The following is a 17,969-nucleotide window of genomic DNA, read 5'->3' as shown; positions in this document are numbered from 1 at the left end:
TGATCAAACATTAGCTAAGCTTGAGATGCATATCCTATCGTCTTTGATAACGTTAGTAAGTACATAAATCAGAGAGGGATAAGCATGTATACGAAGAGAGTTCATTGTTAAAAATAAAGGGGTTTGTCTACATGTGTTGCTGCCACAATGGAATAGTATGTGCTTGTATGCTATCTAACGACCCTTTTATGAGTCTTATATTACTGCTACATTAAAACCGGCTTATAATAAACGTCAAATTTGTCAGATGACGACAATTGTGGCTCCTGCAACAACAAAGCATCTTGCAATTAGAAGCAGCTTCGTGATTCAAATTACACTACACATATGTTATTATCAGCATAAAGAGTAGTAGAGTTACAATACTTACATGAGCATATTGCAGGGGAGTGTCGATGCCATTGTGTCGACCAATAAGACCAAATTGCCCCTTACTAGCTTCACGGATTGTAGAGCGCATGGCGTTGAGCAAGGCAGCATAAGTCAAGTGAGGAGGCTCCTCTTGCATGGCTCTGATGAAACTGTAGGTGAAGACACCGCTGCTTTCCATGCCGCTAAACGCCGACGTTTCGGCAGCTTTTCCGTCGTCACCACAAGCTGAGATGCAAACTGCTAGTCCTCCCTTTGTGCCTCTGTAACCACCTCTCCGCCTTTTCTTATTCGTCCATACATAATTTCCTTTTCTGTTTAAATTCAAATCGTTAGCGAAATAATAATAGAAACAAATACCTACCTAACTAACTTAACTGACCGGTTGGTTGTGCAAATAAATGGGAGATCAAGAACGGTGCCGCTAAAGCTTGCATCAACGATGGCATGGAGTTTGGCACCATGAGGCAAAGGCCTAACAATTGTGGCGTTGATCTGGTCGTCGATTATGTTTCCCTCTCTGTCGTAATCGAGAGGGCATATGGCTTCATCATAGCCGTCGATCTCATCGCCGCTACGGTCCACTTCCCTGGCTCCGTGGCCAGAGAAATAGAAGACCAGTGAATCCCCTGCCTGGGAACCTTCCACCAACCACTTCATCGCCTGTACGATGTTCCGTTTTGTTGGGATTCGCATCGGATCCTTCTCTTCTCTGTCATCTGCATATGTATCCATGCACGCACCAAGTTATGCATACCGTATTAACATATAATCACCATCAAATATAATAAAGAGTTAGAAACTCAATATGCAGTTAATTTCGTTTGAAATTGATAGCTAAGAGTCGTTAGATGACAATTTAGTCAAATCTGTTAAATCATCTAAAAATTCTCAACTATCAACTTTACCTGAAGTTTACTGCACCTTAATCTATTAGGAGATAAAGATACCGGTGAGCATGCGAATGGAATGAATAGGGAAATCCAAATTGTGAATGAGGAAGTACTTGATGGAGTTGACATCGTTCAAAGAACCGTTAATCCTGTTAGAGCGTTTGGCATAACTGATTCCAATTAAGAGAGCCCTCTTGTTGCCATAGGGAGAAAAAGGAGGTGGCGGTGGCCTAATAAGTGAGTTTTGATGAGATATTGGTACTGCTGCATGGTTAGGGTGATGATTTACATATATAATGGCTGGTGCGTTATTCACCCAATACTGTGGTCGGTTTGGATTGTTATTATTAGCGCTTTTGCAATCACAACACAGTGTGGCAGAATTAAGAGCTCCTAATGGAACTAACATAGGAACTTGCTTCCCACACCCAATGCATTTCCCTATCGCCAGTCGTTTAGTACTTTCCATTATAATGTTGACTACATAAACCTCAATGCAACTACTTAAGAAGAAACTGGAAAACAAGTTCAATCTCTTTTAGTCATATATTATATTATGCTTTTGGAACATGTCTAGAATCGGATTCTATATCACTTTCTTTTATTTCTAGTGGACCTGGAACTTACTCATCATCAACCCCGGCCCCCGGCTATATACATATACTTATCACTATTCACTACCATGTTTGGATAAAGTTTCAAGAGAGAATCTAATCAAGTCTACATTGCCGGTGCATCAAGATAGATAGGTATCAATCAAAGAATAATATATTGGTGTTTGCTACGGTATGATGATAAATTTATGAGAACAACTACGGAACCAAAAGTATATCAGCCAAAATGTGTTTGGGTTCCATAAAAAATCGGGTTTTAGTTTGTGTTCCGTGATCTCAGGGGCGATTTTCAAACATATTATTCAAAAAGTGATTTTAATTAAACGATTTTGTTTACTTTTTGGCCGGTTACATTTTGGTTCCATATACTTTTCCTAAATTTATACGTACCGATACAATAAAAATAAAGACAAATAACAAAATGCCATGTGGATTATATTATCTACATCAGCATTTATTTTTTTTAAAAAAATATATATCATATCCATATTTTTATTAAAATATCCTTATAATTTAGAAAAAATAAAAAATGTTTTTTTATTTAATTTTACAAAAAGACCCAAATACCCCTTTTTTTTATGTTAGAACAAAATTTATCTCCTAAAATTAATCAAATCTTAAAATTGAGCTAATTTATATTTATAAATTTTAAACAATTTAAAAAATAAAACAACATCTGCTATCAATTTCGTGGATACTATTCCATAAACCATAATTTCTACACATCTGAAAAACAAAAATTCAAAAGAACTGTTCTTCATCTTGCCTGGGTTTTCTTACATCTTTCTCAAAGAACGTCTCTCTCTCTCTCTCACACACTAGCCCACTACAGTCTCTCAGTCTCACTCGAGCCTCATCTCAGTCACACTCGCCGGCGTCTCCATGTGTCGCGGCCTTCCCTGGGCTCCTCGTTGCTGGCGACAGGAGCAACTCGTCGGATCGTCGTCGCTCGTCGTCTTCTGGTTTCGGACCTCGCCGTCGCCGTGGACCGTAGTCCGTTGGTGAGTCCCTACATCGTCGCTTCCCCTATTCTGTCTTTTCCAGATTTCCCTTCTCCTTGTATTTTGAGATGATGTTGAATTGCTAATCAATTAATTTACTTTGTTTCTGATCTAAATGTTGCTGTAAATCATGAATGATGTAGGATTTTCTGAATTTGGTGCTAATAACATGAGCTAACTTTTGGGTTGATGAAAATCATCACTGAGTTAAATTTGGAGCTAAATTTTTTGTTAATGAAAATTATCAATGAGTTGAATTTGTTGCTTTAATAATAAATTTGATTCTTAGTATTGATTGATTTTATTCTTACATAGGCAGTATTGGTCAAACTCCAAATTTGTCTGGGAAAGATATAGATGTTGACTTTGAGATCACTCCATGGACTAGATTTACTTGTTCGGTTATGTTTTGCTGTATGTTTCTATTCTGTTTTATCTTTTCATGTGCAATTGTGCGTGCATTAGTTAATCTTTTTGCTGACTAGTATTCTAAGATTAGCTTTTAACAAATTAAGGTAGATAGCGCTAATGAGCCCTTATTTAATTGAGTGCTCTTAGGCCAGTAAAATTATTGTAATAATTCTCTTAAAATTGTTCATTTTATAATAATTGAATCAAAGAAGTTGTACCAACTTGATCTTGAAGAAGAAACGAATTATCTTTTGGGAAAGAGGAAGAAGAAGAAGAAGCCCTTTCCCAGTAGAGCCTCCACGGCACCTGCCAAATTTTCTGATGCTTTCACAGAATCCAATTGTAATACCGTATCTAATGCGTTTGTTTGTTGTGTTTCAGGTATTTTTAGGAATTCTTTGCACAAGAGGCGCACCACTGGTGGAAAGAAGAAGGTTTGAGGTTTGGAGGAAGAAGAGAAAGTCTGCTTTCACTCTCTTTTTCAATTCTCTGTGTTTTTCTTAATTTTTTTTCCGAAGTGCCTTAGTTTCTCTTAGTTTCAAAACCAAATCCCCCCAAATTTCTAGTTTTTCTTAGTTTCAAAACCAAATCCCCCCAAATTTCAACCCTCGTCTGAATTTCAACCCAAATCCTTGGTCCATGTTCAATACCAAGATGATGGCACAGAACTTTGTAGTTGATTTGAATAAGCCCTTTGTTGATCGATGATTCTAATATTTACTTGGATCACTAATTTCACGTTATTGCTTTTGGATCATATTTGCAGCTGTAGTAATTTTTGGAGACTGATTTTGAATATTTTTTGACGTTATTGCTTGAGATCCTATGTGTGTGGACATGCAGATGGCCTTCTATTTCTGTTGTGGTCAATGAGACTAAAGGCTATAACAAACAAATTAATAAAATTGTGTCATTGCACATATATAAGAAATCATTGAAATTTTCCAAGCGCATATGATCTATTTTGGTTGCAGAGTTGGATGATGTCAGAATTTCTTCTTCTTCCTCTTTCCCAAAAGATAATTCGTTTCTTCTTCAAGATCAAGTTGGTACAACTTCTTTGATTCAATTATTATAAAATGAACAATTTTAAGAGAATTATTACAATAATTTTACTGGCAAGTATTCTAAGAGCACTCAATTAAATAAGGGCTCATTAGCGCTATCTACTTTAATTTGTTAAAAGCTAATCTTAGAATACTAGTCAGCAAAAAGATTAACTAATGCATGCACAATTGCACATGAAAAGATAAAATAGAATAGAAACATACAGCAAAACATAACCGAACAAGTAAATCTAGTCCATGGAGTGATCTCAAAGTCAACATCTATATCTTTCCCAGACAAATTTGGAGTTTGACCAATACTGCCTATGTAAGAATCAAATCAATCAATACTAAGAATCAAATTTATTATTAAAGCAACAAATTCAACTCATTGATAATTTTCATTAACAAAAAATTTAGCTCCAAATTTAACTCAGTGATGATTTTCATCAACCCAAAAGTTAGCTCATGTTGTTAGCACCAAATTCAGAAAATCCTACATCATTCATGATTTACAGCAACATTTAGATCAGAAACAAAGTAAATTAATTGATTAGCAATTCAACATCATCTCAAAATACAAGGAGAAGGGAAATCTGGAAAAGACAGAATAGGGGAAGCGACGATGCAGGGACTCACCAACGGACTACGGTCCACGGCGACGGCGAGGTCCGAAACCAGAAGACAACGAGCGACGACGATCCGACGAGTTGCTCCTGTCGCCAGCAACGAGGAGCTCAGGGAAGGCCGCGACACATGGAGACGCCGGCGAGTGTGACTGAGATGAGGCTCGAGTGAGACTGAGAGAGACTGTAGTGGGCTAGTGTGAGAGAGAGAGAGAGAGACGTTCTTTGAGAAAGATGTAAGAAAACCCAAACAAAATGAAGAACAGTTCTTTTGAATTTTTGTTTTTCAGATGTGTAGAAATTATGGTTTATGGAATAGTATCCACGAAATTGATAGCAGATGTTGTTTTATTTTTTAAATTGTTTAAAATTTATAAATATAAATTAGCTCAATTTTAAGATTTGATTAATTTTAGGAGATAAATTTTGTTCTAACATAAAAAAAAGGGGTATTTGGATCTTTTTGTAAAATTAAATAAAAAAATATTTTTTATTTTTTCTAAATTATAAGGATATTTTAGTAAAAATATGGATATGATATATATTTTTTTTTTTAAAAATAAATGCTGATGTAATCTACATGATGTTTTGTTATTTGTTTTTATTTTTATTGTATCGGTACGTATAAATTTATCATCGTACCGTAACAAACACCTAATATATTTATAAAAACGCTACATACTATATATCCTGATGAAGATAATTTCATATTTGCATAGGAGGATCTATATTGTTTTATTATTTATTACTTGGTAAGAACCAAAAAGTTTGAGGATACTCAAAGAGAATGAGAGAAGGAGAAAGCGGGAGCGAGCGGTTGAGGGTGAAACACGGTGAGGAAGATGGCCATGCCATCGGAAGAGATAAGGGGGAGAGCGTGGGTGGGTGTGTATCCGGTGTTAAGGAGGGTTCTTCTCGAGAGGGGTTAGGAAAGCCATCCAAGGTCTCTTTTAGAGATAAAGTCATTGGTGCAGAAAAGTCTAAGGCCTTTGCATTAGTAGGGTCTTTATCTGGGGATGGTATCGCGACGGTGACAGGTAAGCAGGGTGATTCTCGTCCACCAAGTGTCAGTTTTACCAAGGAGGCAAAGAGCTGTCTAGCTAAACCTTATAAGGAAGCCATCGTGATCAAGGTGTTGGATAAGTATTATGGCTACACAGCTCTCATGCATAAGCTCCGAATAGTATGGCGCATCAAAGGAGGGTTTGATTTGTTGGATGTGGGATTTGGATATTTTTTGGTTAAATTTGATATTGCTGGGGATCGTGAGAAAGTCATTCTTGGTGGCCCGTGGTTGATAGACGGTCACTATGTTGCAGTAAAGCCATGGGATGTGGATTTTAGGCCATGCGAAAAATCCTTTGGATCAACGCTGGTATGGATTCGAGTCTCGGGACTTCCAATTTGGTGCTACCAGGAACAAGCAATGCTGCGAATTGCTTCTGCAATTGGGATTCCGGTGAAAGTAGATTTGGCTACTAAGCTCGCAGAAAGAGGAAAATATGCCCGAGCTTGTGTTCAAATTAATCTTGAGTTGCCTGTAATCAAACATATTATAGTGGAGGGTGTGACTTATGAAGTGGAGTACGAGAGTTTACAGTTGATTTGTGCTACTTGTGCACGGTATGGGCATGATAAATCGTTGTGCATGGAGAAGGAGTCCTTGGAAGGAAACATAAATTCCTTTGGTGATGGAAAAAATAATGAAGCCCCAACACTAGTGCCACACAACAATCATGAGATTCAAAAAGAGGCTGAATCAGAAGCTCGTGATTTGGGTGAGAAATTAGGAGTTGTTAAAGGGAAGGATGTGGTTACGGAATCATTGGCTCCTCACGTGCCTGATGGTCTTGTTAATGAGGCATGCATGGATGATGGAGAGGGCTGGCAACAAGTGCTGCGTAAGAAAAAATTTACAATGGGCCAGTCATCAGGTTTGAAGGACCAAGATGGAAAGCAGCACAAGTTTGGTTCGAGAAGGGTTCCAAGGCCCAATTTGCATGGTGATGGAGGCAAATCAACTGGCATTAGGATGGGGAAGCAAGAAAAACATGAAATTGCGCCATCTCCATCGCGCAGAACTCCTGCACGTCGTGGAATTTCTCTACGGAAGCGTCCTCGGCCTTCCTCCTTGCAGAACTCGCCAGTTGATAAAAATGGTGGCACAACGGAGGAAACCTTAGTAGATGGAAGCATGGCAAGCGCAGTGTCAGGGGGTCCAAAGGTGGCAATTATTGAGGATCAGAGTGTGCCAGTACCGCAGGACAAACCACCTATTGAGGTTGGTGATTCTGTTTAGAGTTTATGTTCTTATTTATTCTGTCCCTATTATTTATGGATAGTTTAAATATGATTGTTTGGAATATTAGGGGTGCTTCTAATAAGTTAGCCCGGGTGCATTGTAAGGAACTTGTTAGGAAATTTAGACCTGTTTTCTTTATTGTGGTTGAAACTCACTCCCCTTTTCAGCATTTAAAATTATTTTGGGAAAGGTTGGGGTATCACTCTGTTGGTATAGTAGAGGCACAGGGGCATAAGGGAGGTATTTGGTTTCTATCCTCTATGAAGGGTGTCTGTTGTAAGTTCATTGATGCTTTTGATCAGGGTGTTACTGTTGAGGTTCACTTTGATAATTTAATTTGGAGGTGTAGTGGTATTTATGGCAGTCCTCAATTTAATAAAAGGGTTCTCCTTTGGGATTATCTTGTTGCACAATCCATGGTTTTTCAAGGACCTTGGATTGTTCTTGGTGATTTTAATGAAGTCAAATTTTCTCATGAATCTAAGGGCTGTCAATTTTCTCATCAAAGAGCAGACATGTTTGCTACTTCATTAGGGGATAGTGGTTTGTTTGATCTGAAGACTATCGGGAGGCAGTTTTCTTGGTACAGGAGGGTGAAAAATTATGTTGACGTGGCAAAAAAACTTGATCGAGTCTGTATAAATAGTAGTTGGTTATCTATCTTTCCAGAGGCTTATGCAGAAGTTTTAAATAGGCTTCAGTCTGATCATTGCCCTATTCTGGTGCGTTGTAAAGGTCGTCCTCAGCCTAAAGGGAATCGACCTTTCCGATTTGTTGCTGCTTGGGCTACTCATCCTAGGTATAAAGATATTGTGAACCAGTCATGGTGGTCTGGTAATAGAGGAATTCATGGCAAGCTTTCAGAAGTACAGAAGAATTCACTAGAGTTTAACTCGAAGGTATTTGGTAACATTTTTGTTAAGAAATGTGAATTAGAGCAGCAGATTAATTATTTACAAAAGCGTTTGGAAGTGGTGGATAGTATTTATTTGCGTCAGAAAGAGCAACAGTTGCTTGATGATTATAATAATACTCTAGTGCAAGAAGAGCTCCTATGGTTCCAAAAGTCCAGAGAGCAGTGGGTAAGGTTCGGGGATAGGAATACAAGATTCTTTCATATTCAAACTCTTGCGCGAAGGAAGCATAATAAGATTCATGGCCTTTTTCTCAAGGATGGAGTGTGGGAAACTGATCCAGAAGTTCTGAGTCAAGAAGCAGAGTCTTTCTATAAAAGCTTATTCTGTCATTTGGATGATGTTGATTTGGGTTGCCTTGGTGATGTGCCTCTTCCTTCTCTGAATGAGGAAGCTTGCAATAATCTTACGGCACCAGTTACTATGGAGGAAGTCAAAACAGCTGTTTTTCACATGAACTCTTTTAAAGCTCCAGGTCCAGATGGGTTTCAAGCTTTCTTCTTCAAAGAATATTGGGAGATCATTGGTCTTGATGTTTGGAAGATGGTTAAGCAGGCATTCTCCGGTGTTACGCTTGATCCGAGAATGTTGGAGACTTTACTGGTTCTCATTCCAAAGGTTGAATCACCGGTATCTATGAAAGATTTCAGGCCGATTAGTCTCTGCAATGTAGTTTACAAGATCATCACGAAGGTCCTTGTTAATAGGCTTCGTCCTCATCTTGCGGAGATTGTTGGCCCGCTTCAAGGAGGATTTATTCCGGGACGAGGAAATCCTGACAACATCATTATTGCTCAAGAAGTCCTCCACTTTATGAAGAAGACTAAATCAAAGAAAGGCACACTGGCCTTTAAGATTGATCTGGAGAAAGCTTATGACAGAGTTGACTGGAGGTTTTTAGCTCATACCCTTAAGAGCTTTGGTTTTCCTATTCCTACACTTAATTTGATTATGAATTGTGTCACTGCTTCTTCCTTATCTATTCTTTGGAATGGGAGTCGTCTGAATGGCTTTACTCCTAGCCGAGGTCTTAGACAAGGAGACCCTATGTCACCCTATCTTTTTGTGTTGTGTATGGAGCGACTGGCATGCTTTATTAGTCATCAGGTTGATTTGGGCTTGTGGGAGCCGGTTGCTATTTCTAGAGGGGGACCAAGAATATCCCATTTAATGTTTGCGGATGACTTGCTTCTATTCTGTAAAGCTACAAAGAGACAAGTGCAAAATGTGATGTTGGTTTTAGAGACTTTTTGCAAAGCATCTGGGATGAAGATTAATGTGGAGAAGTCTAAAGCGCTTTGCTCCAAGAATGTCTCTGCAACAAGGAAAGAGGTTTTCACTGGGGTATCCTCTATCAGATTTGTCCAGGATTTGGGCAAGTATCTTGGAGTTACCCTTAGCCATTCTAGAGTGACTCGTTCAGCTTTCAATGGTGTCCTGGATAAGATTCGGAGTAGGCTAGCAAGCTGGAAAGGGAGTTTACTCAATCGGGCTGGTAGACTCTGCTTGGTTAATTCTGTTGCCGCTGCTATTCCCACGTACCAGATGCAGGTCTTTATTTTTCCGAAAGGAATCATTAGTAAATTGGAGTCTATGATGAGGAATTTTCTTTGGAAAGGACAAGTTGATGGAAGAGGATTGAATCTTGTTAGTTGGAAGGTACTGGTTACTCCAAAAAAATATGGAGGTTTGGGGATTAGAGATCCTTATTGTGTAAATATTGCTCTTCTTGGGAAGCTAGTTTGGACTTTTTTCCAGCAGCCAAACAAGCTATGGGTCCAATTATTGGATGCCAAATACCGATCATCTCTATATGACTGTTTTAGTTATCATAAGAACAAGGACTCTCCCATTTGGAGGTGTCTTTGCAAGGCTTGGAAAGTGTTGAAGGATGGGTTTGCTTGGTGTATTGGAGATTTGAACCAGAATTTTTGGTTTTTTAGCTGGAGGAGAGAAGGACGGTTATCTAATGAGATTGATTATGTCCACATTTCTGATTCGAATCTCCGGATACAGGATATTTGGTCGGTTGGTAGGTGGCATTTGGATACTCTTTATTCTCCTTTATCTCAAAATCTGAAAGATAATATTCTCTCTTACAATCCAGATGAACAAGCAGGTCCGGAAGTGGGTTGGTATTGGAGTGGGTCTGCTGCCAAAGTCTATGACTCACGCAATGGTTACTTGTGGTTGTGTAAGCAGCTGTTTGGTTGGGAGGAGAGGGAGAATTGGCTTTGGCTTTGGCGTCAGCTTGTTCCGGAAAAGCATAAGTTTTTGGCTTGGTTGTGTCTTAAGGAGGCTCTTCCTACTGCAAGTTTTCGCTTTAGAAGAGGGATGTCGTCATCGGATAGGTGTCCAAGATGTCTTTCTAGCCAGGAATCGGTTATACATTGTATTCGGGATTGTCCAAAAGCTCAGCTTGTCTGGCAAAGGTTGGATATTCCTTGTCATCCTTTAGATTTGAAGAACTGGTTCTTGTATCATAGCAGAGAGCACCCGTTCAAGTTCTTTTCGGGACTTTGGTGGATATGGCGAGCAAGGAATAACGACATCTTTAATCCCCATGAAACTTGGCCTCCGGAAAAAGTCATTTGTTTGGCATTAACTTCAGAAAAGGAGCTTAGAAATATTTTTGAATTACAACGTATGTCCCTTCCCTCTACTCTAAATGGTTTTTGGAATCCCCCATCCATTGGTACTTTTAAGATTAATTGTGATGCTAGTTATTTTGGTTCGGGTGATAGTGTTGGTTTTGCTTGTGTTATTAGAGATTGTAATGGGAGCTGGCAAAGGGGGTGTTTGGGAATGATTGAGAGTAATAGTATTCTTCAAGGAGAATTGTTTGCTATTTGGAGAGGATATCTCTTAGCTTGGGATGTGGGTCAACGAGATGTTATTTGTGAGACGGATTGTGTGGAAGCATTTAATCTTGTTACTCAAGATGGTTTTGGGTTTATTGATCCACTGGTGCTCAAAATAAGAGATATCATGCATTGGAATTGGCGTGTTGACTTTCGTTTGATTATGAGAGATGCAAACATGGTGGCAGATACTATGGCAAAGATGGCGATGAAGTTACAACTTTCGCATGTGGAGCTTCTTTCACCTTGGAAGGAGTTTAAGAATAGTCTTAAACGGGACTGTCCCTCTATTTAAGCAGTTCCTTGTTTTGTTTCTTTTGTTTTTCTTTGTTTAATTTATTTCAGTCACCAAAAATTATTTATTACTTGGTTGTAAAGGGAAGTTGGGGAAAGAGAGAGGTTAGGCGTGGTTTGGTAGTAAATGGCCAATGGTTTCGTGCGGTCGTGCCTCAATTGCCCCTGATGGGGATCCATCTGATTCCAGCGTGTTAATTACGTATATGACTAGGAAAAATTCGTACAGCAAAATCAATTATCGATATTAAATTTATATCAAAATATAAAATATACAATAAAAATTTTAAATTATATATATATCTTCAAAACTAAAGCTGAAAATTTCTTATAAAAGAAAAAAAAAAAACTATATATATAATCACGCCAATCACGTGCCATAGGAATATTTATATGATAAGGTTCAATAATGCGTAATATATATGCTACAATGTTCTTCAGTACCAATTAATCAGACGCTTTAAAAAAGAAGTACTAGGGGCCAACTGAATTTGTGATATTTAGCTATTAATTAGTCATTATCAATATTTTTAATGGTGTGAGATAAGATCTAATGATATAAAATTAATTATTTTTTTTTATGGTTAAGTACTGACCAAATTTCAACAAAAATACTGATCTTTTAGACTTTCTCCTTTAAAAATACATCTTTTTAACTTTTAACGTGCCTTTGTATTAAGAGGTACTGAGGTAGCCTGATTATGGATCAATACTTTTTAAAATGAAAAATTTTATAAAATAGTAAAATACTTAATTATTTTTAAATTAAAATAATAAAGATATATATATTATAAAAATTATAAAATTAATAGTGATTAATTTTTTATTTTATTATTTTACTAATTTCATCATTTTAAAAGATCTAAATTCCATGATTATATGTGCTTGTTTGAGCGCTATTATTTTGATAAAAAAATATTTTTTTTAATGAAAAAAGATTTTTTTTAGTGTGTTTGACAAATTTTTAGTAATAAAAGTAAAAGCACTAGAAAAATAAAAAAAAAAACATCTTTTTTGAAAAGTTGTAATTTATATTTTTTTAAAAGATTTTTTTCTTAAAAAAAAAACGTTTTTCATGTAATAAATAAACAAAAAAGTACTTTTATATTGTTATATCCAAACATACTTGATAGATAAAAAGATCTTTTTGTATGAATATCCAAATATAAAATTACTTTTACTTTTCTATAAGATCTTTTAAAAAAAGAAAACTAAAAAAAAGATCTTTTTTAGAAGTTTATACAAATAAGCCCTATGGTAGCGTTTGGTAGAGAGACAGAGACGGAAAGACTGAGACTGAGAGACAAAGACTAAGGCTGCGCTTGTTTATAGAGACAGGACACTGAGACAGGGACATTGAGACACAAAATCGTGTTTGGCAGAGGAGACATGGACAGAGACAATGTGTCCAGAGACACTGAATTAGTGTATTTTGTGTCCATTCTGACAGGAAGGACACGGAGATACTAACAAGGGACACAACTTATTTTTTATTTTTTCTTTCATTATTATTGTTAATTTTTTCATAATTATATTTTTTATTGTTATATTTTTCATCTCAAATTTTTTGAATGAAAAAAAAATGAGAATAAATTGAATTTTCATAATTTGTTCTAGTTTATCACCAAACAGAATACAAGAACACAATTTTGTGTCTCTGTCCATCAGTGTCTTGTGCTGTCCTGTTCTCATGTCTTGTCCTCTCCTGTTCTTAAAAACAAACGCAGCCTAAGAGATAGAGATTGAAATAAATCTCAGTATTCTGTTTGGTGCAAAGTAGGAGACAAAAATTGAAACAAGAATGAAGCTCTAATTTAATTTGTACAAAGGGTAAAATTGGAATTAATTAATTGAAATGAGAATATTTTAGGTATAAAATGTTATCAAAGTTTCAGTCTTCATCTCTAAAAATTTTAGTCCCTTGTGTCCCTACTTTTTGGAGGTACTGAAATACCGAAATTTTAGAGACAGAAACAGAAATTTTAGTACCAGTCTCTAAACCAACAAACATGATACTGAGTCTCAGTCTTTCAGTCTCTGTCTCAATACCTCAAAATAAACGCTACCTATATGTCTAGAGACAGGTACTTATTGAACAACTTGCAGTAAATAGTGTCCATGGTGTTAGAATATGAAATCTTTGACAAGTTCATCACCTGATACTAGATTTCTAGTTAATTAGTTGTGTATCTTCTGATGCGATTATTATCTACACTTGTGTAACTTCATAGGTTTATGGTATAACGTTATGTTATGAGATTTGTTAAAGTCGGTTCCTTGTTATTATGACTTCTCTGATAGTTATAAGCGTTTCACACATTTTGTCAATAAATCTGGCTATTTTTGACTGAAAAATGTTAGGAATGTTGTCATGGCAGAAATTATTTTTTTTTTATAGAAGTTACATTGGTGTATTAGCTAAATATTAAGAATGTAGGTGTTTGGCTGGGTAACGGGATTCAGTTTTAACACGCTGTGGGAACGTGGTGACAGGACCCAGAGGTGTGGATGGAAACATGCATGGGGGCGTGGTGAGGTAACTTGGAGTGACGGGTGGCATAGTCTTGACAACCTGCGAATCTTGACAGTGCAGCAGGGCCTGCGTGTCGTGTTGCCTCTGAATCTTAGTCAGCAAGATCTTCGCTCCTTTTCGAAGATTCTGGAACAACAAGGGGGCATGTTGCAGGTGGTTTGCATGCAGGGGATATCCCCTCACTCCGGTAATAGCAACGTTCAAAGAAACTCTATAAATTGAGTTTCTGGACAACATTTGTCATGCATGAATGCTTCACAATTTTACCCTGAGAGGAGAAGTTGAGAGGTTGAAGAAGAGTGTTAGAGTTAAGTTTTTTGGTGGTGTTGTTGAATGCTTCACAATTTTACCGTGAGAAGAGAAAAAGTTGAGAGGCCGAAAAAGAGTGTTAGAGTTAGGGTTGTTTGAAGAAAAAAATTACTAATTTGTAGTGATTAAAAATGATACGTAATTATACGACACCTTATTTGGACCATCCAGTTTATGTAAGTTCATAAATTTTATTATTTTATGTATTTAAATTAATTTTTTTAACTTTTTGTTATTGTTAGTATTATATAAAAATATAATATTATTATATTAGTATTATTTTTTTAATAATATTTACAAATAATATTTTTAGTTGTCTATTATAATTATATATTTTGTTTTATATAAATATAAATATTATTTAATTTTTTTCGAATATAAATAACATTTATATTCGTTTATTTTTTAATATAAATATTATTATTGATATTTATGTATTTTTGAAAATAAATATTATGTGTACTAATTATATTTATGTATAATATTTAAATAAGTAAATATTTTTTATGGATGAATAGAAATAATAATATTTTATATTGATGTAAATTATAATTATAATTATTTATTTTTAATAATTTTTATTTATTTAAACTAATATTTAGTGAATAAATATGTTTTTGTTGAACCAGCCAAACAGGAATTTGATGGTTTGTAAACTGGATCCGTTGCTGACGTGGAATCCGATGGTCGAAAATTACTTACGATTCTACCACGTTTCTAGGATTGGATTGATAAGAGGATTTTACCTCTTATTAGCTGTTTTGGTGGAAAGGTGGAGGCCATAAACTCATTCGTTTGTATTGCCGGTCGGTGAGGTTACTGTGATATTGGAAGATGTCGCTCATATATTTGGCTTACCCATTGATGGAGAGCCTGTGAGCAGATAGACAGATAGTAGTAGCGACTTCCTACAGAGCCAGAGCATTGTAATATTCGGTCGCGAACCGGCTGTCAGTAGTTCTTCGAAATCTTATATAAAGTTGGGTTGTGTTCAGACTATTAAAGACGCAGAGCCATTGGACACCGAGGAGTCTATTAAGAGATATGTCAGATGCCAGAATTTTCGTTGTTGGGTTCGATCCTACTCACGGATAAGTCGACCGCATATGCCCACATGAAGTATCTACCATTGCTACGCAATTTCGAGCGAATCCATACTTATAGTTGGGGTCAACATGTCTCGCGCATCTTTACAGAGCACTATGTTGTGCATAACGGTATGATACTAAGGAGATTGATGACCCTCTCAATTTGTTTTTTGTTTGGGCATGGGAGCGACTGCCGTGTATTGCGCCCGTACCCAGACAGTCCCTTCCACCGGCTGAGATACCAGTTGACATGAGGTAAGAGTTTCTATTTTAGTCCTGCATTATATTGAGAATGCATATTTGATTGACGGGAGATGTTTTTTAATTTTTTTGATGAACCATGTTTCAGGTGGAGTCATTCATATCGGAGCAAAGCTTAGTTATCGAAGACCGTAGAGGTATTTAGGCAGGAGATAGACAACATGGACGAAGTAAATATTTATGGTTCGTATAATTATCGTATCCAAACATTAATATTAGAGTTTTAATATTCTAATATTATCTGGCAGTTTATATGGCGGCCGTACGAAGAATTGATCATACCCGACGAGTTACATGAACACCTTGAGGTGTGTGACATCATTGCTCCATTATTGTTGTTCGAGTGTGTCGAATGGCACCCTGGGAACCGAATGATGCGTCAGTTTGGGTATGCACAACCCCTCCCCCGGTAGTAGTAAGAGAAATTCCACTGAGAGAGCATTGCATCACTCTTTACTGAGTGCAGCTTTATGACTGGACAGCTTTACATGGGGATGGATAGAGGAATGGGGCAACCGCCGTAACACTCGGTTGCGGGATCTGCACCCCCTTCCGACTTTGGACTTTAGACCGTTGGTGGAGTACCGAGATTGGTACGTGGGTTCGTACGGACATCTGCTGAGATTGTCAGAGCACGTTCCTCAGCATCCATACCAGCCACCAGTCCACAGCCACCAGCACCATAGCCAGCACCTTAGGGACCACCTTAGTATGCAGTGTTTGAGCCGTTTCTTTATTGTATACCACAGCCACCAGACCACAGTCATGGTAGCCATGACAGTCACCACAGCCAGTACAACCACTATAGTAAGTCCAGCGACCATGGCGAGGCCAGTCATCACAGTCGGCATAGCCAGCATAGCGGGCACAGTCAGCACAGTCGACACTCTTAGTAGGGTCAGTCTAGTCGGCACTCTCAGCACAGCCAGTAGTGTCAGTCCAGCCGGCACTCTCAGCACAGCCAGCAGGATCAATCCAGCCGGCACTCTCATAACTTCTGATTGTAGTCGACTCTTCTAGAGATAGTGTAACTTCTGATTACTGCGACGACAGACTTTCTAGAACTATACTCCATTCCTATCATGAACTCTCCATCCTCAGGATCAGCAACACCTATAAAAAGCAGAAATCATCATTCATTTTAATCCATCCGAAATATAAATTTACAAAAATATATTATTCACTCATCACGTACCTATGTTTGGATATTCCGGAAATTTCGGTGCATTCATGGCGTCAAGATCCAAATTACACATAAAAGGTGGGACGTTCATCGATTGGCTGACTGCGGGGTGAACCACTTAGGGATGTCAACGGGACAGGACGGGGGCGAGGGATGCCTCCCTGGTCCCCATCCCCGCCCTCAGATTTGCTCCTCATCCCCGTCCCCATTTCCCGCCGTGGGGAATATTGCTCTCCATCACCATTCTCCACACTATTCCCCGCGGGGACCACATTCTCCATCTACATAATAGTTCTAACTAATTATTAATTTCCATATGAATAGAGTTGCAAGTATCTATCTTATACAAAAACTGCAAGATTTTATACAAAAAGTCTAAATGACACGATGGTGACTTCTTTCGAAATGACGCAATGGGGAATGCAACAACGAGACTACAAAAAAAGCAATATTTGTAACAAAAAAATTGTTACAAAAATTGAAATTTTGAAACAAAAAGATTTTGTAACAAAAAAAGGGGGCCGTTGCAGTATGTCCCGTTACAAAAAGTTTTTGTAATAAAAAACAGAACTGTTACAATTCAAAGTGATATTTTGTAACAAATTTTTCTGATACAAAAAACCAGAAGTCGTTACAAAAGTGGTAACAAATTTTGATATTCAAGCTATTTTTGGTGACAATCTATTTTTTCCTATCATAAAATTTTGTTACAAAATGTAACTTGATTTTGTAACATTTTTTTTTTAGTTACAAAAGTAAAATAATTATTTTGTAACAATTTTTTTAGAGTAAAGTATCGATTTTGTCCCCAACGTTTGGGGTAAGTCCTATTTGTGTCCCTAACGTTTAACTCGTCCTATTTGTATCCTTTACGTTTATAAAAGTGATTCAATGTTATCCTACTATGAATTATACTAACAAATCAGATTATATTTTTCAATTATTCTCACTTGGATGTATTCATTCTCAATCAGGTCTCACTTGGATGTGTTTGATTTTAATATTATATCCACTATTTGTGTTTAGATTCAATTATGTCCCTAAAAAAGTGAATTATGTAAATATTGTAGGAATTAGTTTCAACATTTGATGAGCTAGTTTTCGGAGTAGATCATCGATTTTATCCCAGACATTTGTATTCTAACTTCAAGAAGAGATTTTTAAAACTCAAACTAAAGCACTCATGATGTGTAATTGATGGCAGGATAACATTGAATCACTTTTACAAATGTTAGGGATACAAATAGGACGATTTAAACGTTAG

General features: G+C 37.0%; 3 protein-coding genes across 3 annotated transcripts in view; 2 read left to right on the top strand and 1 right to left on the bottom strand.

The window, feature by feature from the left end:
- LOC107621731 (alpha/beta-Hydrolases superfamily protein) overlaps positions 1-17,969 on the top strand; it is a 69,530-nt gene that overhangs the window by 42,090 nt on the left and 9,471 nt on the right. The window lies entirely within an intron of this gene.
- Positions 90-1,799, bottom strand: LOC107623201 (metacaspase-3-like). Its single transcript, XM_016325374.3, has 4 exons — positions 1,320-1,799; positions 752-1,088; positions 371-683; positions 90-266 (listed from the first exon to the last, which is right to left on the bottom strand). Exons 1-4 carry the CDS (start codon positions 1,729-1,731, stop codon positions 207-209), a joined length of 1,122 nt encoding a protein of 373 aa, XP_016180860.1. The 5' UTR covers positions 1,732-1,799; the 3' UTR covers positions 90-206.
- LOC148579128 (uncharacterized) lies at positions 5,748-11,332 on the top strand. Its single transcript, XM_088504530.1, has 5 exons — positions 5,748-7,241; positions 7,565-9,069; positions 9,277-10,204; positions 10,284-10,370; positions 10,472-11,332. Exons 1-5 carry the CDS (start codon positions 5,748-5,750, stop codon positions 11,330-11,332), a joined length of 4,875 nt encoding a protein of 1,624 aa, XP_088360656.1.

This window comes from Arachis ipaensis, chromosome B10 (assembly GCF_059453495.1).
Source record: "Arachis ipaensis isolate K30076 ecotype BB chromosome B10, ASM5945349v1, whole genome shotgun sequence".
In the NCBI taxonomy this organism is placed as follows: Eukaryota; Viridiplantae; Streptophyta; class Magnoliopsida; order Fabales; family Fabaceae; genus Arachis; species Arachis ipaensis.
Note: the sequence above shows the minus strand (reverse complement) of the source record. Positions and strands in the feature narration are given on the sequence as shown.